General features: G+C 40.4%; 1 protein-coding gene across 5 annotated transcripts in view; it reads left to right on the top strand.

Annotated features, from left to right (window-relative positions):
* The window catches only part of CCDC148 (coiled-coil domain containing 148), a 264,311-nt gene extending 242,324 nt beyond the window's left edge, over window positions 1-21,987 (top strand). For all 5 annotated transcript variants that reach the window (XM_086718663.1, XM_086718662.1, XM_086718665.1 and 2 more), the window contains 3 exons: window positions 9,468-9,585; window positions 12,009-12,149; window positions 15,992-21,987. In XM_086718663.1, coding sequence (XP_086574789.1) covers window positions 9,468-9,585; window positions 12,009-12,149; window positions 15,992-16,138 — 406 coding nt within the window. In that variant the 3' untranslated portion in view covers window positions 16,139-21,987. The remainder of the gene's footprint in view (window positions 1-9,467; window positions 9,586-12,008; window positions 12,150-15,991) is intronic.
* The last annotated feature ends 2,607 nt before the right edge of the window (window positions 21,988-24,594 follow it).

Raw genomic sequence — 24,594 nt, 5'->3', positions numbered from 1 at the left:
GGAGCAAGCTCCTAGAAACAAATAGGCTTATGGGATAAAAGCCCAGATTTAATTTTTTTTTTTTTAACGTTTGTTTATTTTTGGGACAGAGAGAGACAGAGCATGAACAGAGGGAGGGTCAGAGAGAGAGGGAGACACAGAATCTGAAACAGGCTCCAGGCTCTGAGCTGTCAGCACAGAGCCTGACGCGGGGCTCGAACTCACAGACTGAGATCATGACCTAAGCCGAAGTCAGATGCTTAACTGACTGAGCCACCCAGGCACCCAAAAGCCCAGATTTAAGAAGCAAAGGATGGGTAAAATGGAGTCTTGACAAGATTGGAAGTGGGCAGGACATATTGGGGAAATGAATGCTTGTGGCCTCTGCAGTAAAGTGGGAGGTGAGGTTCTCTGCTTAAGAGGGAGAAAGTTAAGCAGCTGGTGTAAATAACATTAATCTGGAGGAGTGTTGCATGTCCAGGTAAGGTTCGACTTCATAAATGCATAATAAATACAGCAAAGAAGCAGGGCTGGAAATTGGCAGGGCAGATGTGGAAATAACAGAAGACAATTAAAGGATACTAGTGATTATACTCTTAAAAGCAGACCCAGGGATCCACAGCTGGAGAGAGAATAAAGTCTGTGTCTCCTAGCCTGGGAGGAAAGGAAGAAGTAGGACAGTAAACTTCACGAGGGAAGATCTAGCCCAGTGTCTGGCACACAGAACACAGTTTAAATATATCGTTGAAAATGGAGAGTCTGATGAGCTAAAGTAGCAGGTTGAGTAAGGCTAAATGATAAGAACATAAGGAACATAGGCGGTTAGCAGGCAATCCACTCCTAAAGTCGTACAGTCTTTATCAGTATATGTGTTGGCCCTAGACATTGGAGTCAGAACGGAATCCCTCTGTTTAAGATTTTGGCAGGAAACTGTTCTAGGTGATGCCAAGCTCCAAGTCTGGTCTAAGGAATGAGCTGTTGAAGCAGCGGGGGAGAGAATGCTGTTGAAGCACAAGGCACACTGTAAGGGTGGAGTTTTGAATAACCGTTGGTGAATGTTGGGCAGTGACCTGGGCAGCTAGTAGTTGATTGCAAGAACCCAATGACAAAGAGGATGGTATAACCCCAAAGTCAATAGAAAAAGCTTTTCTGGAATTGTTGCCTGAGACCAGGAAAATGCCAGCCTTCTCCATCAACAATTTTAAAGGGAAGCAATGGTGGGGGGGGGGTACCCGTGTGGCTCACTTGGTTAAGCATCTGACTCTTGGTTTCAGCTCAGGTCATGATCTCACGGTTTGTGGGTTCCAGCCCCGCATCGGGCTCTGTGCTGGCAGCTTGCTTGGAATCTTCTCTCTCCCTCTCTCTCTGTCCCTCCCCCACTCCCTCCCTCTCTCTCTCTTTCTGTCTCTCTGAAAATAAATAAACTTTAACAAAAAGGAGGAGCGATGGGAGTAGTGCCACCTGGGAAGCACTGGTTTTCAATTAAGAAAAACTATTAAAAGGAGCAACCAAGAGTGAAGTGAAATGGGGTTGTGTGCTCCAACGAAGGGAATATTTCATCACTAACTTCGTTTAGACTTGCTAGTGCGTGATCATAAAAAAGACAGACTTTTATTGTTTTTTAATTCCTTATAGACAGTGCACTCTGGAAATGCTATTGGAAGGGACGATTCTAGGCAAATTTTAAGGGCATGAAAGAATTACTGAAACCTATGTTGAAAGTGTTAGGAATAGTTCAAAAAGAGGAGGGTAGATAAATTGTAGTAGAAATGTCTTTCTGCACTAATTTGGGGGAAAGAGCTAATATATTTGTCACATTCTTTCTGTAACTTACTCCCCACATCTTCCCTTGTATTCAAGTCCAGATTCCCAGGCTTAAGTCCTTGTTTCACAGTTGTTTATAGGTCTGTACCTAGAACTCAAGTGAACTCAGACAGCTATGTTGAAATTGATCACAACAAACAGGAAAATGTACTTCACTCGTATTTGTGGGTTTTCACTTTCAGTATGAAAAATATCCACCCCCTTGGAACTACAAGATTTAGTCCCAAAGGAAGCGGCTCGTACCTCCTTTTTAAGGCACGAATACCTTGAAGTTATTTCTTCCTTCTTTGCTTTTACTGAGTATACCCTTTATCTCCAGTAGTCTGAGGTTTTCAACTGTCTTCAGGGTACACCAGTGTTTTGTCCACTGGAGAGAAAGAAATTGGTTCTGTAGCAGCCATTCTTGTAACTGCTCATCAGACACTGACCCAAGACTTGAGAGGGCCACTGTGGTTGGGGGAACCCGTCATTTGTGTGTGTTGGGGGTCATGGAGGCTGGGGCGAGGGTGAAAGATTCTGCTACTTGTCAGTAGCACCAAGGCAGGAATTTCTAGTTTGGATCAATCCTGAGGCATGTAACTGTGCTATTTGGCACATGAAAACAGAAACCAGTCCTGGGTAGTAAAATATACCTGGTTTTGTCTTGATAACAATAGGCAGGATCCCTCTAATCTGAACGTTTATCTATACTATAATTCTTTTTTTTTTAATTTTTTAAATGTTTATTTATTTCTGAGGCAGACAGAGAGACAGAGCATGAGTGGGAGAGGGGCAGAGAGAGAGGGAGACACAGAATCCGAAGCAGGTTCCAGGCTCCGAGCTGTCAGCACAGAGCCCGACACGGGGTTCGAACTCATGAACCATGAGATCATGACCTGAGCCAAAGTCAGTCACTCAACTGACTGAGCCACCCAGGCACCCCTATCTAGACTCTAATTCTTAAAGTGTGGTCCCTGGCTTAGCATCGCCTGGAAACATAAACGTAAATTTTTAGACTCTACTTCATTACTACTGAATGAGAAACTCTAGAGGTGGTGAAGTGATCTGAGCTTTAACAAGCCCTCCAAGTGATTCTGATGTTAGCTCAAGTTAGGTAACCAATGGGCTAGGTGGTTTTGGCTTTCAGGCCTGGCTGCACATTAGAATCAATTGGAGGAAGTTTTAGCAAAATACCAACGCTTGAGCCCCAACATCACAACACCAGATTCTGATGTGATTAGTTTGGTGCGGGACATTGGCATCAGAAGTTTTTACATGTTCCAGTGATCCTAATGACTTTTATAGTTGAGAACCATCACTATAGCAATACAAGAAGGGGCTAATTTAGGACTTTGTGATAAGATTGTTCTTGACAATTATTTTTTAATCTATGTATTTTATTAGAATGTTAATTTAGGCATGCTTATAAATAACCACAAATAATATAAGACTTAAGAGAGTGGGGATCTTTTTTGTCTAGTTTAAATTTTTCCCTATTGTATCCTAAGCATTGGGGACAGTGCTTCACACATAGTAGGTGCTCAACTAACTGTATGTTGGCTAACTGAATCAATCGATTAAAGAATAGAGTTCCAATAAGAACTTGCTCTTACACCTCACAAAGGAGGCAGTAAGTGCTCTGAGCTGGAAGAATAGTCTCTGTTTGGGGCTGGCATGGGTTCCTCTCCTCTTGGTTCTGTGGATTCTCTATGAATCCTCTTTGTTCTTGCCCACGCCTATCTGTACCAGGATGTCACTGCCTTGCATCAGGATTTACATTCTATTTGCAGAAATTGGTCTCCGCTTATGCCCTTAGCCAAAATCCCCACTGAGTAGAGTCTCATTGCCTATATCATTAGAAGCATCCAGTGAGCATCCAGGTTTTTTTCCTCTGGGCTAGCTTCTCCTTCTCCCCCTTTCCCCCATCGCCATTTACCTCTTGACAGGTGCTTCCACCTGGCCTGTGTTTTGATCCACATAGTCTTCCCTATTACCCTATATCTAATAGAGCGGTTTCTCTCAATTTGGTGGGAAGAACAACTTTCTGAGTGGGTTTGAGCCAAAAAAATGGATTTCCCAACAGGCAGGAACAGGTTCACCATGCTGCTGCTGAAATACCTCCGGCATGTGCCTGTTTAAAGATTTCTCACTCAATATTGAGTAAGCCACATGACCTAAACACTAAGTAGCAAGTTTGCACACAAACTGCCTTTAATTCAGTAGGGTAAATTACTTCCCTGAAATGTTTTTGGGGGGAGTTCAATACTGGTTACAGTGCCCTAATTAAGATATATCTTTATGTTGTTTTATTTATTGCATAAGCTTTTTGTTAAAAAAAAAAAATGGTAGCTCCTGCCACTCTCCGTTGTTCCTCAGGAGTCTTCCTAATCCCCCTTGGGTGCTGTAGGTTTGTTTAGACTGAAGTTACCTGTCGCTCCAAACAGGAGGCAGGTCAAGGTTTAGTACTTAATATTTTGCCCAGTTCTCACTGAAGTTTCACTGAAGCAAAGGGATGCTGCTACTAAAGTTCAAGGTGTTCCCAAGCCACTTGCATTCGTATACTCACCTCTTCGAGTGCTGTACACACACATAAAGAATCTCCTAAATGATACATAAACTCTCCATTCTACATGAAAGCTTCCTGTCCCTTCAACTACTCTCAGGCCTGGAGGCTTAAACAAAATCCTTTCCAGATTATTGTTAATGCTGTGCCTGATTCTGCAGCAGCTGTTGCCTTTGAACAATACGATGCCTCTCCTCCCCCATGAGAAGTTGAAAAATGCCCCTTCTGCAATACTTTGAACCTTTGTAGAAGCAGGGAGCATAAAACGGACTGAGAGATGGACCTAGGAATCCTGTTTGAGAATTCTGTGTACAATTTAGACTTTTGAGCTTCGCCATTTCCTGACATTGACTTTCATAGCAACAGTTTAATTTGGAGAAAATCTGCTACCTCAAATAGCTAAAGGTATTTATGTGGAAAATTTTCCAAATGATTGACTTTACTGTGTTGCTATTTTCTTTCCCCATGAATATGTGAGTATTTGGATTTCTCCCAAGAGTTTTTCTGCATCACTTCTCTTTAGGCAAAGAAAAGTTTCTGTCCAGACTGGGAGAGGAGAGAGGCACCAAGAGTTTCCCCTTTCCAAGGGGATTATTATCTGAGTTTATACCACAGCATCTGTATAAATGAAGCTTTTGAGTATGTCACCTATTTGCTTAAATTTTCGTGGCAAGGGGCTCCTGGGTGGCTCAGTCGATTAAGCTCTAATTTTCAGCTCAGGTCACGATCTCATGGTTCATGGGATCGGAACCCAAGTGGACCTGTATGCTGACAGCATGAAGCTTGCTGGGGATCCTCTCTCTCCTTCTCTCTCTGCCTCTCCCCTACTCGTGCTGGGGCGCTCGCTCTCTCTCTCTCTCTCTCTCTCTCTCTCTCTCTCTCTCTCTCGCAAAATAAATATTTAAAAAATATTTTCAGTGGCAAATCCTCAAGGTGGCCAGAGTAACGTTGGTCATCACTTTGGAGCCAACACAAGTGTGATCAGCTGCGCGCTCCCTCCAGCGCCCTCAGTCTTGCTGAAGGGGTTGTCTGCTCCCTCACTCACCTCCTCAGCCCCACTAATCCTCCAGCCACGTCTCTACTGACTGCTCCTACCAAGATCACAGATGACTCCCTCTTATTTAATCTAGTGATCATTTGTGGGTTATATCAGATCTTTCTGTATCATTTGACATTGTTAATGCTGTTTTCCTTAGCTGCTTTGGCATCATTTCTCCTCATCCTCCTAGTTTTGTCTTCTGTCCTTTTCCTAAATGTTTCCTTGGCAGTCACTCCTAGACCTACTTTTCTTATTACTCTACACTCTTCCTGATTGATTCCATCTGCTCCATGGCCTCGATTCCACGCCGTTGATAAAGATCTCCCATTTACATCTTCAGCCCAGATCTGTGAAGCCTGGTCCCTGTCCAAAGGAACCTGATTCCTTCTCTTCCCTGTTTCTCTAAGTTCCCAGTTTTAGCGAGGGACGCCATTGCTCACTGTGCAAGAAGGAAACCTTAACTCCTTCCTCTATCTCTTCTGCTCTGCCATAACATTAACAAATCAAATTAATTCTATCTTCTACATAAACTTTAAATCCAAGTCTTCCCCTTCAGCATCTCCTCCAGGTCTATTTCCTACCAGTTCCCTAGGTTAGGAAACCATCAACTTGCCTGTGGATAACCCTCTCTGGTCTCGACTCCTTATTATCACGTACATATTACAGGAGAGGTTTTTCAGATCACCACATTTCCCTGATCAAAACCCTCATGCATGCGAAGCCCCAGTCTGGCCTCTCATGCCTCTCCAGCCTCACCTTGCATTGTCCACTTTTGGTCTTTCCGAGTATTTTTCAGTTCAAAAAATACTGTGCTTTCTCACCTTCATATGCTCTTTTTCTCTGCCTGGAACGTTCTTCCTATTCTTTCCCCCTCTGCTCCTTTTTCGGGTGTGAGATTCAGAGCACTTCCTCTTGGGTGCTCCCCTAAATGCCCCAAGTCTGCAAAAGTGCCCCTCCCAAGGCCTACATCCCACTGTGTCCTCAGAGCAAGGGCCACCCCTTAACAAAATTGCCTGGGTCTTTGTATCCCTGCTAGACTGTTAGCTCTGTGAGGACAGAAATGTGTCTCCTGTGTTGAAATTGTATCTCTAGTGCCTGGAACAGTGGTTGATACAGTGTAGGTGCTCAATAAACATAGGTTGAACGAGTGAGTGAGCCTCAGGGTAAACCATGAGCCGGGCTTCTTTAGGCACAAGTTCAAATGCCTTAGTCTGATTTGCAACTTCTTCCTCACAAGTCAAGCTCCCCTAACTGGTACAACTCTTACTTTTTCACAGCAGGCAAAACTTTGTTGCAGACAAAGCAACCTATATATCCCAAAGGAAGAGAAAGTTTTCAAAGGTTCTGAGAATTAGCATATGGTAATGATCAAATCCCAGGGTATCTTTTAATTGAACCTTCACAGTCGTTCACTTAGCTTGTACTCAGTACATAAATTGAGTAGAACCTTATTAGGGAGGTTGTGTCATGCCCTAGTGAAAATGGAGAGAATGAGAAATAGCTTTCCATGACATGGAGGCATTGGAGAAAGGGAGCAACCTGGTCTGTAGCTTGTTTAACGTGTGTCAGGCTACTGACTCCTGTATGGGAGATGAGGAGGAGGACAGCCACAGCCATCAAGGTTTAGGACTTTCCTCCTAAATCCCATTGTGGGTTTTGTACTCTGCAAGGATCAACTGCACATTCTGCTCTTTTCCTCTCCTACACTGCTGCCTTAATGTCAGCCTCAGGAGCAACCTGGTTTTGGAGATTTTTCCTCCCCAGGAGCAAATCTTCCTGAAGGAACCACATGACTACCAGGCTCACCCTGCCAATACTTCCCTGGGCTTCTTTCATTCACTCACTCTGTTCAGATGACACAGGTTCAAATGCCTTACTCAGTCTGTCCTAGCCACCCTGGACTCTTCCTTTCTTGGGACTGTAACCAGCGAGGCAAGCAAGATGCCCAGGGAGCAAAACTTAAAAGTTGCTCACTCTCAGATGCCAACCCTGTCTATGCATGTGCCTGAGTGGGAGTGCCTTTCTGAACTCACCCTTGGCCTGGCACTCTCTTCCAGGAAGGCCAGCCTCCTTTCCACCATCACGCCTCTCCAAATGCTAATAATCCCTGGGACCCAGCTCAAATGCTGCCTCCTCCATGAAGCTCCCAAGTCTTTTCCACAAGGTCCCCCAGCAGACCTTGTTTATACCTCTCTGAAGGAGCTCTATACCTTGATTAGTTCTTAGGCTTGTCTTTTTGTATCCATATTAAACTACAAACTTGGAAGGGCTGTCTTCTCCATGTGCTTCCAATACCTCGCACAGGTACAGCACACAGCAGGTATTCATGTCAGTGAGGTGAGTAGAGCAATCAAGGGAAGGAGAGAAGAGCATACGGGCTAATTGCACAGTAGGGGGAGGGCCGGGGTCAGCGTGGGATCTGGGGCCAGTCTGCCTGGGTTTGATCTCTGGCTCTGCCACTTGCTGGGTGTGAGAACATGAGCAAATCACATCACCAGTCTATACCTCTATTTCTTTATCTTTAAAATGGGATCAATATTGGTGCCCCAACATCAGGTTGTTGTGAAATCTAACTGAGCTAAAAGACATGAAGGTTTTAGCAACAGCCTCGATGCATAGTAAACACTTCAGTTAACATCAAGATCCAGAATTAAAAGGGTCTAGTGAAGGTACATCCGTGGAAAATGCAGGTATGCACACTAAGGGCAAAGCACATCTGTGACTGATGTCTTAAAGAAAGTTAAATCTAAGCCATCAATAATGGAAGACAGAGGCAATGGCCTCATACTCCCTTGAGAACCCAAATGTCTACTTTTTTAGAAAAGACAAATCTCCTCTCTATAATTCAAAAGAAGAATAGCTTGGGCAAGAAGATGGGAAGGGAGGCTGCCTAAAAAAAGGCAGCAGAGGGGGCGCCTGGGTGGCGCAGTCGGTTGAGCGTCCGACTTCAGCCAGGTCACGATCTCGCGGTCCGTGAGTTCGAGCCCCGCGTCGGGCTCTGGGCTGATGGCTCGGAGCCTGGAGCCTGTTTCCGATTCTGTGTCTCCCTCTCTCTCTGCCCCTCCCCCGTTCATGCTCTGTCTCTCTCTGTCCCAAAAATAAATAAACGTTGAAAAAAAAATTAAAAAAAAAAAAGGCAGCAGAGGAGGGCTGAATGAGTTTGGAGGTATTAAAATGGGTATTGAAATGTGCTCTGTTTTAATATCTGCTGATTTTAAGGAGAATGAAAACATAATGCTAAGGGAAAGTCATGTTTTTGCTGCCATCTACAGTCAAAGTGTAATTTTTAAACCACACACACACACAAAATGGGGGTTCTAGACAAAACAAGTGAAAATATAGATAAAATTTTAAGTTCTAGTATTGAGACAATTTGGGCATATTATTATAGCATTTTATTTACTCTTCTTTCTATGTATATTTAATCAGTAAGGTAGCCTTTTTAACATCTCAAATTGTGTTGAAACTCCTTGAAGAAACTGCTAGAAGAATCACTCAGGAGTGAGGCTGTCCTCTGGTGCGTTGATTAGCTATAGCTGTGGCAGCTGACAGACAGTTTGAGGGTCAATACAATGATTTCAAAGTAAGAAAGAGATGGATTGGATTTTTACCCTACTTTTTTCCTGCCCTGTGATCTGCAGTTCTCTCGTTATTTTAGACATTTTTTTTTAATTTACATTTCTTTATTTTTGAGAGACAGAGCACAAGTGGGGGAGGCGCAGAGAGAGAAGGAGACACAGAATTCAGAGCAGGATCCAGGCTCCAAGCTGTCAGCACAGAGTCCGACGTAGGCTCAAACTCACAAACCGCGAGATCATGACCTGAGCTGAAGTCAGACATTTAACTGACTGAGCCACCCAGGCACCCCAGCAGTTCTCTGGTTATTAGAATTATTATAGATTGCATTTTACACCAATGCATTTTATTGTTTGGTTATGAGAAATCAACCAAAAGCAAGTAAAGCCAAAATATGACCGTGATGTCACCTCTGAGATGCCTTCTGCCCCTATCTATGTTCCTACCCATATAATTTACACAGTTACTATGATGCTTTCCCAACTTCCTTGTGCATTATTTTTAAAGGGTTAAATATAGACAAGAATTACTGGAAAAGCGTTTGCTGGAGAAAAAAGCAGTGGCCCTCCAAGAAGCTCATGAAGAAGGCGAGAGAGAGAGGCGACTAGAAGCCCTTAGGAAACAGGTGTTTTTAATTTGGAAATTTTCATGGGTGGTTTCTAAGTGTTCTTAATAACATTATTAGTAGGGCTTAGTTACAACATCTGTGATATGAAATGTAACTTTTCCAAATTGGGACACTGATCTTCATTGCTGGGAGCAATTAGATTTATGTTGAATAATTTCCAGTTTCTTAGTATATTAAAAGAACTTTATCAGCACTTTTCAAAAGGCTCTCCCAAGATTTAAATGCATCCGTATTACCTCTCGTTTATTAGCTGAATAGTACCCATTTACAGGACTGAAACTTTACATCTAGCAGGATTTTCTGCTCCTCAAAAAACCTGGTGGAGTTTGAGCAAGACCATCATCTTAGGGGTAGAAACTTCTGTTTGGAAATCCCCTGTGGTCAGCAAACATGTGAAAAACCATTTTTTAAAAATATATACTATTTTTCGTGAGAGAATTAAAGCCTCCCATTGCATTGCCTAGTAAAAGTAGGCAAAAGTTTTTCAATTTGAGAAGTGTGATAAAATAGTTTTACTTGGTAATTTTTCAGAGGTTTTGATCTGGAAGTGATTAGTTCAACTCCTAAGCTCCAAAGCCCACTGACACCCCTACACAACTGATGGGAAATGACTGTCTGATTTCCCTTCCATGTCAGTGGAGGCAACATGGAATCTTGGATAAGAACTTGGCCTCTGGTATCCTTCAAACCTGGGTGCAACCTGGTTCATGACTTACTGGCAGAGGAAACTTAGATCATTTACTTCCCTAAGCTTCATTTCCTCCTCTGAAAAATGGGAATAATGATAGTACCTGCTTCAGAGGTTTGTAGTAATGTGTGTTCACACTTTTAAAATATTAAATATAAAACCCTCTTCTAAATGCTCTTAGGTTTTAGCTCAATCTCTACAACAACCTCATGATGTATGTATTTATTTTCGTAGCAATATTTCTATTTTATAGAAGAGGAAACAGAAGAGCCACAGGTTCCCCGCAAGTTCACACAGCAAGCAACTGTCAGACTGGATTCAAACCGAGGAAGTCTAGTTAAACTAGTTAAATGGCATAGTTTACAGGAAGTGTAAATGCATACCGCTATTATGTCATCATCTTTGATAAAAATAGATTACAGAAATAAATTCAAAGAGGAATGTAAGACCTGGTCATGCTAGATTCAACAAAATTTAATCATTAGCAAATAATTATACACCATGGCCTTCTGGGGACAAAACTTAATGTCAGTATTACTATGTACGTTCTTGTTCAAATATATATTTGATAACTACAGAGTCCATATGATTAGAATTCTCTCCATCTGTGAACTCTTTGAAAGAGGAAATATTTTTGCCCGTTACCTGTAGCCGGTGTTTAGAACTATAGTTTAAGACATTTTGGCTAGGAAACCTATAATAATTAAAGCATATTCAACCCCCAGTTTTGTCATTACAGTTTCTAAATGGCATTAAAAATGCCATTCTCTTAATGCTAATTCTTGACTTTAGGAATTAACAGGCAGGTGTTACTAATGGTGCATATAATTTACAAAATTAGTGGCTTCTTTCATTAGGATACAGGTTTGAATGATTTCAATTATCATAAAGGACAAGGGCATTTAGGTTAAAATGACTCTACGGTTTTTCAGTAGAAGGGGAAACAATGGTTTACAATAGTCCCTGGAAATCTCATTGCTGAACACAATGGAGATTCACCCATCTTGCCCAGTAATGCCAACATAACTCAACTTAATGCATGAATAATATACTTTAGAATGATCTTGATCATATTAAACTTTCTAGAAAGCTTTGTGGAGTTGTCACCATGACCATATATTGCTAGTAGTTAAAAATTAATGTTTTTTATCTTTGGTTACTTTTTAAGGTAGTTCAATATATAGATTTTCTTTATAAGATTTCCTATGACTTAGTACCAGAAAAATACATTTTTATCTAAATTTAATCATAACTGTGATAACTCAATCAGTAGCAAACCATATATATTATAGCCTTTTAAAATGTTTTGTTTTTAAACCATTAGCTCCTTTGGGGATCTCTATGACTGGCCTGGCTTAATATTTTGTCTGTCCTTCCTTCTTGGGTTTTATCTTTATTTTATTTTTTTTTTCAACGTTTATTTATTTTTGGGACAGAGAGAGACAGAGCATGAACGGGGGAGGGGCAGAGAGAGAAGGAGACACAGAATCGGGAACAGGCTCCAGGCTCTGAGCCATCAGCCCAGAGCCTGACGCGGGGCTGGAACTCACGGACCGTGAGATCATGACCTGGCTGAAGTCGGACGCTTAACCGACTGCGCCACCCAGGCGCCCCTTGGGTTTTATCTTTAATAATATTTCCTACCTTTAATGGACATTGAACATTAGTAGTGCTCCCCAGAAGTAGTTAGCTTGTATCGTAATCCAAATAGCCATGCTTTTTCTTCTTTTAGGTTGCTATTGTTGCTCAATTTGATCCTGTTAGAATGATGTCAGACACAATGGCATCAAAAGCAAGAATGGGTATTGGAACTGAAGAAGAATTTATTCTTCAAAAGCCACTCTTTACATTGAATACATACAATGAATACCAGGTAATTGTGGGAATTAGCATGATTGATGCAAAAGCCATGATGATAAAAAGATTTATAGAAGTGTGTGTTTTGGGTTAAAAATTATTTTCAATATTTACATTTGAATACCATGTGGATTCACTTAATTTTTACTGCTAAACGATAGCACGCAATTACTGCATGATTCTTAGCCCTGTAAAATAGTTGATAGGTGACCATAGAACAGTTTGTCTGAACATATTATAAATCTGACATTGAAAATTATTTTTAAAATTGACATTTCTGCATTAAAATATCTTTAAAATTTACAAAATTTTACTTTAAAGTTGTGTTTAATGTTCTATTTTAAGTGTTTCTCTATCATTCAGAATTTGTTTAATGTTAAATTCATGATATAAATCCTACTAAGGCAACAACTGATGACACTGATACAAGACAAAGCAGAGGGAAGCTTTCAGAAATTAAAATGAACTGAAGATAATACATCAGAGCTAATGATAAAAGAAAACATTTTCTGTGGAAAAGTATTAAGGTGTTATTTAACCATTTCTAGGAACTTCTGACTCCTTTTAGTCTGTTCCTGTAACTGAGAAGGGATTTTAAAAAGTACTTTCAGGGGTGCTTGGGTGGCTCAGTTGGTTAGGCGACCGACTTCGGCTCAGGTCATGATCTCACGGTTTGTGAGTTTGAGCCCCGCGTTGGGCTCTGTGCTGACAGCTCAGATTCTGTGTCTTCAGATTCTGTGTCTCCCCTCTCTCTACCCCTCCTCTGCTCACACTGTGTCTCTCAATAATAAATAAACGTTAAAAAAGTTAAAAAAAAGTCTTTTCAGATGGATGGAAGGCAGGGAGGGAGGACAGATGAATGAATGGATATCACTGATATTAAGGGAGAAAGTAGTTCTCCCTAGTTTGTTAATTTTGCAAGTCTAAGGAGAGAAGCTGGACACTTAGTTAATTATTTACAGAGTAGGAAACTTCATCCATTCACCCATTGACAGATCAAGTGTGCCTCTCCTATGTGCTGTATACTTCGCTAAGAAATAAAAAAGATGAACAGTTCATTTATCAATTGGACAATATTTACGGAACGTATTCTATATCTGGCACAGTGGAGTTGCCAGGGCTACATCCTGAACAAGACTGACTTACTCTGTTGAAGGAAGTGAGCAGGGCGTCTGGGTTAGGAGGGAAGGTAGCATGTGTGAAAATAACGCCCCTGGGGTGAGACTACTTCCATGGTGGAGGTCTAAGGCCTGTAGCGGCACGAAGGGAACCAAAAGAAATGCAGACTAGGGAAGTCGGACCAAGTATTGAAGAGGAAACTAAGCTACATCTTAGTCGAGGATTTTTGGCAGCAGTAACAACATTTTTTCCAGGTTGATTTAAATTAAAACCAAAAAACTCAGCTGGGAGGAGGGGTTGGGCGAAAGGAAAGGGATTAATTATAAGGATGCAAGTGTATCTCCAGAAGCCAAAGCAGGAAGGGCAGCTGGGGCTGGCAAAGAATTGAAGTCAAACTGGAAAGCTCTCAGGTACCTGGGCTGAGGAAATAAGGGTTTCACCAAGCAGAGGAGGGTGGAAAGAGGCCCTTACTGGCGTGTCTTCAGTGTAAAGGTACACGGCAAGGGTGGGTGCTAGGAGATGAGATTGGAAACATAGGTTAGGGTCAGACTGAAAAGTATAGTAGCTTTTGCTTGCTAAGATGTTATCCTGTGAGCACAGGTGAGACTTAGAAGCAGGTGAATTATATACTCAGATATGCTTAGCAACGTATCCTGGATGGAAAATTGGTGGGGGTGGGAGCGGGGGTCAGAGTCTTTTAAGATGGCAAAGTCCTCATAAATGTGGGAGGGTGTGGCATGAATGGCTCTGGCTGAGAGGAGGGAGTAATGAAAGTGAGGATGATTCTAAGCCGGGCAGCGAGTGGTACTGAGAAGAGCCTGCATTTTGGATTCAAATCTACATCTGCTATTTACTGGCTATGAACTTGTGTAAGCTATTAACATCTTTATGTCTTGTTTACTTCATCTGTAAAATAATAATTTGTAAGGTTCTTATGAGGATTAGGATAATAAATGTCAATTGCCTAGGATATTGCCTGGCATCTACAAGTAATTCAGTAAATTACAGTCATTATGTGTGGCTGCCATTAACCATATAAGAATACAGAAGTAAAAACAGACTTCGGGGAAGAGTATTTATTTTGTTCATGTCATGATTAGGGTGAAGATGTCTAGAACACGTTTACAAGAATCTGATTGGTTGCTTCTGGGGAGGTGATTTGGGGAAATGCAGGTCAACTTTCCAGGGAGATCTCCATTTCACTTGATACCTATTCTAAAAATAGGATAAGGCGATCTTTTAAACCTCACAGACCCAAAGCTGAGAAGACAGGTGAATCCAGAAAAAATTAGGGAGTACACAGGCAGAGCATGAATCCTTGGAAGTGGATAAGGGTGACTACAGAGATTGTATCTAGAAGAGGAGAGACTAATGCTCAAAATATATTGCTTCTCAGACACAAATCTCTGTATTATTTTCGACTTGTGTGCAATCATTGCTCCTCGTCCCTGTACCTCACCAGTTGCCAAATTCTCTTGATTCTTCCCTTCATAGTGTTTCCAAAAGTTCTCTCTTCCTTGCTACCAGCCAAGTTTAGTTATTTATTACTTCATGTTTAGACAATTGTAGTAGACTTCTGCTACTCCAGTGTTCTACCCAAACTGCCCTGATCCTGAATTGACCTATTTCACCTCTGAGTTTGCATGTGCCTTCCTGTTTTGGCTGTCTCTTTTCTTCCCCTTTTTGGCTGTCTTCTTTTGCTTCATAGAAGAATAGGGTGGACTTTACAGTTAGCTCACGTGCTCCTCCTCACCTGAGGTCATCCTAGTCTAACCCGCACCAGGAGATGTACTTCTGTGATCTTCTATCCTTGGAACATCAGTCACATGTGCCACCAGCTGTAGTTATCTGTATACCTTCTTACTGCCCCTATTGGTTTAAGAGCTTCTTGAAGGAGGGCTGCTTTCAACAGCTTGCTATCCCATCCTCTAGGGGGACTTGAAGTCCGTGTAAAATGCCTCATTAGCTAAAATCCATATGTGGTTACCTTATTGCAAGCAGCGTCTGTTGACATTTAATATTCATGGAAGGAGGGGAAGAGGAATAAGGTCCAATCAGCTATAAATGAAAATAGAAATTGAGCTACTCATATTTCCATTGCCACTTAGAACCACATTGGTGGAGACATTTTCTAATTCTGCTTGAAATAGAAATCAGCCTTGGAGAGTTCGATTGATTTTGTTTTTTAAGTAGAGGCCATGTGTTTAAACATAATTTACATATTTCAGAATGATGGAGAAATTAGAATGTCTGGTTAAAGACGAATGTACCAAGAGTGTGGTTTAGATTTATTTTAATCAATGATTGTCTATATTTTGTAATTCTAGCTATGAATAAATAATGAATCAATGATAGTACTGAAAGTAAGCTTTTTTTTACTCCATCTTTTTAATAATATCAATATGTTGTATTTTGACTAATCTAGTATAATATTCTCTGTATCTTATCTCGGAAGCCACGGATGTACTGGAAAATGATAATGTCAAGAACATTTGGACATTTTCAGTAAAAACAAAACAAAAAAAAAAACCCCAACCCTCTCCCCCTTAAAAACAGCAACAGAATATAGTCACTATATACACAAAGTTTATTGTCATCTAGTCATCTACCCAGAAGAAACAAATTATATAGCTTGAGCAAGTATAGAACTAAATGATAAATTTTACTTTAGTTCAACGAATTGCTACTTATTTAAATTGTATTTTATTTCTACAGATAATTTCTTTTTTCTTTCTACAGATAATTTCTGACCCTAGACTCCGTTTTGAGTTAGCAGTTCGAGAAGCTGGACTTCATAAAACATTTTATGCCAGAGAGATATTACCAAAAATCAGTCCTCAAAAACCTCCAAGAAAGGACATGGAGTCTACTGTATTTAAAATCTAGAGTTCTTCTGTAAATCCTATTATATGTAAACAAGATTTTTCTTTGAATACATTTATATAGATAACAATTACTACTTTCCAAAAAATTTTAAAATATCAGACATAGAAATCAAAGCATTCATTAACACAACTTTGTCTTTTATGACTCTTAGAATTTCATGCACTATTTCCTATATCTTTGTTATGTCTGATAGTACTGAATTCAGCAAGACTATGGAACATAATTATAATGCATATGATACATATATTATTGTTCAGTAAGCTGCATATTGGAGATTGCATTATCCCATGAAAAGACCTTAAAACAACCATTTTCAGGAATTACAATTTATGTTGCTACTACCTGCTAAGGTTCATTTCTGCTTGTTATTTCAGAATTTGACTTTTTAATTATGGAAGCTCCATTATCATTAATACTTCTATTTCTTGATTATTACAAGAGGAGACTCAACCTTTTTCTAAATTTAGAAACCAATTTGGTGTACCATGTTTACTGCAAACCAATCATCCAAACAATTTCATTTTGCAAATTAGCCTTTAAAAATAAATTAGAAATTAGGAACAGCACTTCAAGCATGGGAATATCTGTTTGGGCTTAGAAAAAAATGTATTTGGTTGTTTAGAAAGAATATTTTACAATTTATAATATTTCAAATGTTATCAAAAATTCCAAATTATTTAATATCTAGATGGTTTTATACATAAAGAGCATTTCAAATAAATATCAACCATATATGTCTACTTTAAAAACTTGGTTAATCAGAATCACAAGTCAGTGTTGTTGGAAGTTGCCATTATTACTGTTAAGACTACCTCCCCCACCTTCTTTTTCTTTCTATTGCAACTTCCTGCCATTTCCTCCCTACTTCTAGCCCAGAATTGCTGTTATTGGAGTAATGCAAAAAAAAAGACCAGTCTGACTGGTGGAATATTAGGTTTCATGATTATTCCCAACATGCTGGGAATAAATAATGCAGCAAGCCCAGCTCATCAGAATAAACCTTCACAAGAGATTCTGTGGACAAAATCTGTATCTACAATTCATTATAATGCCCTCTCCATTCAACCTTTTGCATCATCACATCTCCTAATTGGAAGAGGAGAAGGAATCATGAACAAGACTCAGGGCAGTGGGCAGTAGCAACATTCTTGAGGATGTCTCCCACCATCACAATGTTCCTTTAAGGGTCCTCGCTTTACTTGATGTGAAGCCCCAGACCATAAACCATGAAAGCCCTGCTTTATCAGAGCACATCCTCTCTATGTTGCAAGACATATTGTAGTCCTGTTTCTCTAATGTCTCTCCTTCCTTATCTGTGTGGATGTTATTCTTCTTAATCTGTTTTTACGTTAACTTTAAGATCTGATTCTTTTTGCTCATTTATACTCAAAATTTGTCTTCCTCAACTTTTAGAAATAGTTGTGACTCAAGATAACCCTTCTAACTTCATAGCTCTACAGTTCTCTCTTTTGTTATATTTGTGTATGTTCAAAAAATTTGCAGCTTACTTTCTGGAGATATTTCCTCCCCTAGTTTTATCTGGACCTGTTATTTCCTTTGACTTTGCTGTTCCTGTGGTGCTCAATTTGGATTTTCCGTGCAACATTGTCTCATCATGGGACTTTGTCCTAGAAGTGAGTTTTGACTACCTGGTCTGGGATTTCATGGGGCCCAGATTTCTGTGGCCCCTTCAGAGTTCACTGCAAACACTTTGTACTCATTCATTATCAGAGTGTAAAACCCCCTCTTAATTTTATCAGAAGCTTCCAGTGAGTACTTCTTGGCTCTTTAGAGATCTCAAGTCCATCTGATGTCCCTTGCTTCCCTCTGTCCTGCAAAGGTGTTGGTACAATCAATTCTTATAGCTGTCAGTGGTTGCTCTTTATCCATTCATAATTTGTAGTTTATGGGAGAACCTTGTCACTGTCACTGTCGAAGATTATCTCCATTGGTGTTTGGCTTTATTCTGCTTTTTGTTTCTTTTTATAGGCTGCTCTGAGGAGATTAAAAAATCACCCCACTTCTGCTGTCATCTTCCCAGAATCCTTCCAAACCGAATTATTGATCCTAATGGCCTTTCATGCACTAAATATGCCCACTGCATCTCCGTAATGATGCCACCATCCACCACATATACAAATCTGAAATCTGAGAGTCACTCATACTGCCCTCCTCTCCCTCATTTGAAGTATCTAATCTATCAAAACCTACTGACTTTCTGGCTTCTATACTGCAACCATACATCCAATGGAAGATATTTGCCGTGTTCTGTGACTTTCTAGCCACACCATTTTCACATTCGGGGATTATTCCACATTATCTACCCCTCTTCCAGAGGAGAAGCTAGCCCCTCAGTTTTCCTGGTTCTCATGATATATTCTATGGCAATCAAATGAACCTATTTGAGATTTCCCTCATAAGAGAGCTATGTGAGAAGGTAAGAATCCATTTTCTGGCAAGGCTGGCAGTAGAGGCTTTCAGCTTTGGGGGGTCATAGTTGCAGAGCTATTAGTATCTAGCACTCAGGGGAGGTGATGCTAATAGAGGTGTGTGGGACTACCAGAGCAGCCGTGGGTCTCTGTGAAGCTGTTGCCTAACGAGTATTTGGCTAACCTCAAACACACACTCTCTGGTCTCCCAGAAATACCTAACACTCTTTAACAAATTTTCTGTTTATACTAGCTTAAATGGGTTTGCTACTGTGGATGCAGAGATACACTGATCTTTTTGCAGTTCCTGTTATGCACCAACCACAGTCTCATGCTCTCCAGTGATAATCCCTCTGTCTCTGTAATCTGTTCTCTCAATTACCATTTCCCTTCTCTTCAGAAAGTAGGAAGAAGAGAACATTTCAGGCTTTTTTTTTTTTTTTTAATGTCACCTTAATTGCTGAGTACTGTTTTTCACAGCAATGATTTTCACTCTAAGGAGAGGCCTACTAAAAATTACTTTCAGGCACCTGGGTGGCTCAGTTGGTAAAGCATCTGACTCTTGATTTCGGCTTAGGTCATGATCTCAGAGTTGTGAGATTGAGCCCCATGTTGGACTCTGGGGTGAGTGTGGAGTCTGCTTATGATTCTCTCTCTCTCTCTCTCTCTCTCTCTCTCTCTCTCTCTCTCTCTTTCTCTTTCTGTCTCCTTCTCTCTCTCTCTTCCTCCCTCCTCTTGTCTCTCTCCCTGCTTGTTCTCTGTCTCTCTCAAAAAAATTACTTTCTCTCTCCCCCCAAAATTCATTCTATCTTCCCATATCCAAAGTCCCATATAGTATTTTTTTTAATTTACATCCAAGTTAGTTAGCATATAGGGCAACAATGATTTCAGGAGTAGATTCCTTAATGCCTCTTACCCATTCAGCCCATCCCCCCTTTCACGACCCCTCCAGTAACCCTCTGTTTGTTCTCCATATTTAAAAGTCTCTTATGTTTTGTCCCCCTCCCTGTTTTTATATTATTTTTGCTTCCCTTCCCTTGTGTTCATCTGTTCTGTGTCTTAAAGTTGGCATATGAGTGAAGTCATATGATATTTGTCTTTCTCTTACTGTCTAATTTAGCTTAGCATAATATCCTCCAGTTCCATCCACATAGTTGCAAATGACAAGATTTCATTCTTTTTGATTGCCAAGTAATACTCCATTGTATATATATACCAAATCTTCTTTATCCATTCATCCATCAATGGACATTCAGGCTCTTTCCATACTTTGGCTGTTGTTGATAGTGCTGCTATAAACATTGGGGTGCATGTGTCCCTTCAAAACAGCACATATCCCTTGGATAAATACCTAGTAGTGCAATTTCTGGGTCGCAGGGTAGTTCCATCCATACAGTATTTTTAAATGGGACACTTGGGTGGCTCAGTTGGTTAAGCATCCGACTCTTGATATCAGCTCAGGTCATGATCACGGTTCATGATCTCAAGCCCATTTTGGGCTTCATGGTAACAGCTCGAATCCTGCTTAGGATTCTCTTTTCCTCTCTCACTGCCTACCTCTCTGAAAATAAATAAACATTAAAAAAAAAAGCATGAAGAAGCTGGAGCTTCCTCTACCTGGTATATATTTGGTTATTTTCTATGGAGCCCACATTTTCTTGGGTTTTATTTTGCCATCATTAAAGCAGCTCCATCATCTCCTTAGCTGTGCTAGATTTTAATTCTAGGACACAGGTAAAGTATGAAGTCATTTTGAAGGTAAAAGACATTTAAAAAAGTATTTTTTAACATGTATTCATTTCTGAGAGAGACAGAGTGTGCATGCAGAAAGAGAGGGAGACACAGAATCCAAAACAGGCTCCAGGCTCTGAACTGTCAACACAGAGCCCAATGTGGGGCTCGAACCCATGAACCATGAGATCATGACCTGAGCCGAAGTCAGATTATTAACCGACTGAGCCACCCAGGAACCTCAAAAGGAAAAGACAGTTTTAAAGAAACTTGGATAAATTAGAGACTTTTTAAGATCAAGACTCTGTTTGCCTGGAGAACTTATGAGGAGAATCTAAGATACAGAATTTTAAAGATCTCCATCAAATCCCAGGAATGATGGAGTTTGACCTAAGGTGGAAAAAAGATCTGAGATTTCTACTGTTTTTGACATCTGATCGATTTGTTTTGGAAAAATGGTATATGCTTGATGATGCATTTGAAGATGAACACTTGCTAGATTACTGCTGAGTACCAGAGAGGTCCTGAGGGGGAGAGTTTCCAGGAACTTAGACATTAAGCATTTAGGAACAGTGAATATTGCACTTTGAGACTCAGTGTGGGACTTGATTATAATAATAGAATCCATGAGCTGCATGACCTCATGGAATCAAGTCTCAATCCCTAGAGAGGAATGTGGTATTGAATATGTTCTGTTCTTGTCATGTTTTTAAAATCTCCAGAAAGATGTTTTCCAACCTCTACAGCAATTCCTCTTTTTACACTAGCAAGTGCCTATGTCTTTTGCTTGCCCACCTCAACAGCAGTTGGGTCTAAATTTTTCAATGCTTTGCCTGATTCAGGTTTGCATTGAAGTACATGTTTTAATGTCACTGTTAAGCTTTACTAATTTTACCAAATGCCGTTTGTCCCCCCTCTGAGTGAATGTGTTATTTTGTATGTGGGAATGTAAGTGTGGGGAAAGAGGAGTTGCATTATTTCCCTCTGTTTTGCACATTTTCCCAGACATGTCAATATTACTTAGCACCCCATATGCTTAAAGCTCCTAATATTTATAAATAATTTCAAAAACAACTTGCTTACATTTCTTTAGACATTTTATAAATATTGTATTAATCTGAAATGCTTACCTTCACAGTATATTTAAAACAAATGCTGCAAAAATTGTCCTATTCATATTGAAATATTATAAACTAAATTTGGGAAGCTTATTAAAAGTAATATTTATTTTTAAACTTACTGAAATGAAACAATATGTTACTTGAAATTGAAAACAATTGACTTGCTAAGGGAAATCCAGCATAATACAACATGAATTTATGTCCACATGGATTAGGATCCTGCTATCTGGAAAGAAAAAACACAGATACTGTGAAAAGGATATGTTTTCATCCATGTTGTTATATCAATATAACATAGTTGCTTAAAAGGACCAGCAGAAGCCTTGGAGCTTTCTTATTTTTATGTTTCTAGATAATTTTCTTTTTTTCCTCCACTTTCTCAGTCCAAATCTATAGTTTAAATCAGTTCAACAAATATTTACTGAAATTGTGGCATAAAACAAAATCTCTGCAACCGTTAAAAAGAATGAGGATTGTCATGATGGCTGCACAGCTCTGAATATTCTAAAAACCATTGAATGGGTGATGGCAGGCTGTGTGAATTGTATCTCAATAAAACTGGTTTTTTTTGTTTTTGTTTTTGTTTTTTCAGAAAAGAACAAGGAGAGGGGTGCCTGGTTGGCTCAGTTGAGCATCTGGCTCTTGATTTTGGCTCAGGTCATTACCTTGGGGTCATGGGGTCATGGGATCAAGCCCACGCTGAGCATGGAGCCTGCTTGAGATTCTCTCTTCCTCTCTCTCTGCCCCTCTTCCTCACTCACACCCCCCCCAAGATAAAAAATAAAAAATGAATTAAAAAAGAACAAGGAGAGGTACATGGCCCTTTATGAGAAGAGAACCAAAATATATTGTATAGATGAGAGGTGTGGGCAACAACAGAAAAATACATATAGAATGGTCTTATTTATGTAAAAAAAATACAAATTTCTGGAAGGATATAGAAAGAACTGTCAGCAACTGTTACTTTTCGGCTATTGGAATGGGAAGTTTGGGTGGAGTAGCAACCAGAGGAGACTTCTATGCTGTTTTGGTGTTTACAATGAGATTGTAGTATTTTCATAATTTTATCTCTTTATTTTTATAATTTTAAGGCTGAATATTTTATAGGGTGCTATGTATCAGATGCTGAGGAATCTAAGAGTTCCAGAGCCTGCATAAACTGCCCGGTGATGAGCAATGCACGGCAAAGGCTTGAGGTGGATAGGAGTCAGTAAGTGATTATTGACTCCATGACAAAATGGGTAAATGGATGGATGGGTGAACTGTAAGAGTTTTGTCTTTCTATGGCATAACCAACTAACAAGTAATTATTGCTACTCTGAATAAGTATAAATATATAGGGTAGAAAAACACAGTTTAGAATAAACCCCTTCTTTTCCCAAAGTAGGCTCAGAATATGGCTTGAGGAGGGGTGCCTGGGTGGCTTAGTGGGTTAAGTGACTGACTCTTGATTTCAGCTCAAGTCATGATCTCACAGTTCATGAGTTCAACCCCGGTGTTGGGCTCTGCACTGACAGTGCAGAGCATGCTTGAGATTCTCATTCTCTCTGTCTTTCTGCCTCTCTCTGCCCCTTTCATGTGCTTTCTCTCTCTCTCTCTCTCTCTTTTTCTCCTCTCAAAAAGAAACATTTAAAAAAAATATGGCTGAGGAAATGAAACCTCTCCTATATTTAAGAAAAATACAAGTAAAATGCAGTAGACACGAGAGGACTACAAAACAAGGCATTCTTATCTTTCTTGCTACCCTCATTTCTTGTGCTCCAACGCCTCAGCTTCTTGAGACATTGGCACAGCTTGTGTCTTCTCCATTCCTTCCCTGCCATTGCTTCCCATCTTATGCAGAGAGATGAGAAAGGACTAGGAAGTGAGGGGAACAGAGAGGGTAGATCAGTTTGAATGGGTGCAAAGGTTTGTGTCAAGGGGTAAAAGGGAATGTTATAGTAAACATTGTGCAGCACATAGATAAGTATGAGGTTAAAACATGAAATTGGGACACCATTGCAGAGGACTTCTATGGTTGATCATGATGCAAACTGCCCTCCTGGAGAACTGGAAAATCTCCTAATCTCCTACAAAGGTACAAATGAAGGAAATTGCATAACCTGTAGTTTAGACACAGGAAAAAAGGTGGTTGAATGATAGGCAGCAAGAATATGGGGACCCAGAGCTCAGACATTGGGCATAGATTATTGTCCTAAGTGATGTGACTTGCTGAGTGGCTTTACAAGGTAGGAGAAGTTTTTTTGGGGGTGATAATGCAAACCTTTCATAGTTAAGAATGAATTTCTGGGTGCCCTTTTGTTCAAATCTGGCAAGCTTTTTTTATCCCTGCAGGCTGCTAACCATTGTCACCTCTGTGGTCTGATGACAAAAATGATATATCATTCAGATGTTTCCTTTGTGCTGTTTGTGCACTCTTTAGGCTTGATAAAGCTAGAAAGCAGTCAATATTGCTATGTGAATTTCATTTCTGTCATTCTCTAACTCAACCCCATATTCTCAGACACAAGCCCATGGCCCCTTGAATAACAGCCTAAGGTGTTCAAACCTTATCATGCAGACAATACTAAATAGTTAAGTTTTCTTAGGCAGAGACACAAAGACAATGTTTCTGGAAGGCTAACATGAGAGCAGAACACAAGTTGGATAGAAGTAGGGAGATGACTGGGTTTGGGGGGAGACCTTGATGATAAGCTAGACTATATCAGGTGTGAGATGATGTGAATGTGGGGAAGAGTGGAATCTATTAATTTAGGGGGAAAACTGAACTCTGAGTTCACCCATTCCTTTTGCTTTTATAAACTTCCTTTAGACCATACCCAGTGAACCATGGCTCCAGTAGTCATGCCCTTCTGTAGTCCGCTCCCTCCACATTGAATCTGGGTGACCTTGTGACTTCTTAATCCAATATAATGGGCAGAAATGACGCTGTGCCAGCTCTGGGCCTAAATGCTAGGAAAGGCCTGGCAGCTCCTGCTTTTGTGTTCTCAGAAACCAATTACCATGTGAGACGTCTGGGTGCCCCACTGGCAGGCCACACAGAGAGCCCTGGAGGATGAGGACCCTGTGGAGAGAGACATCATGTTGTGAAGCACTAAATCACCAGGCACCAGAGGGAAGAAGTCATCTCAGGCATTCCAACAGATTCAGGCGTCCCAAAGTCTCCAGCCCCAGC

Source organism: Puma concolor, chromosome C1, assembly GCF_028749965.1.
Source record: "Puma concolor isolate L17-30 chromosome C1, mPumCon1.1.hap2, whole genome shotgun sequence".
Classification (NCBI taxonomy): Eukaryota; Metazoa; Chordata; class Mammalia; order Carnivora; family Felidae; genus Puma; species Puma concolor.
Note: the sequence above shows the minus strand (reverse complement) of the source record. Positions and strands in the feature narration are given on the sequence as shown.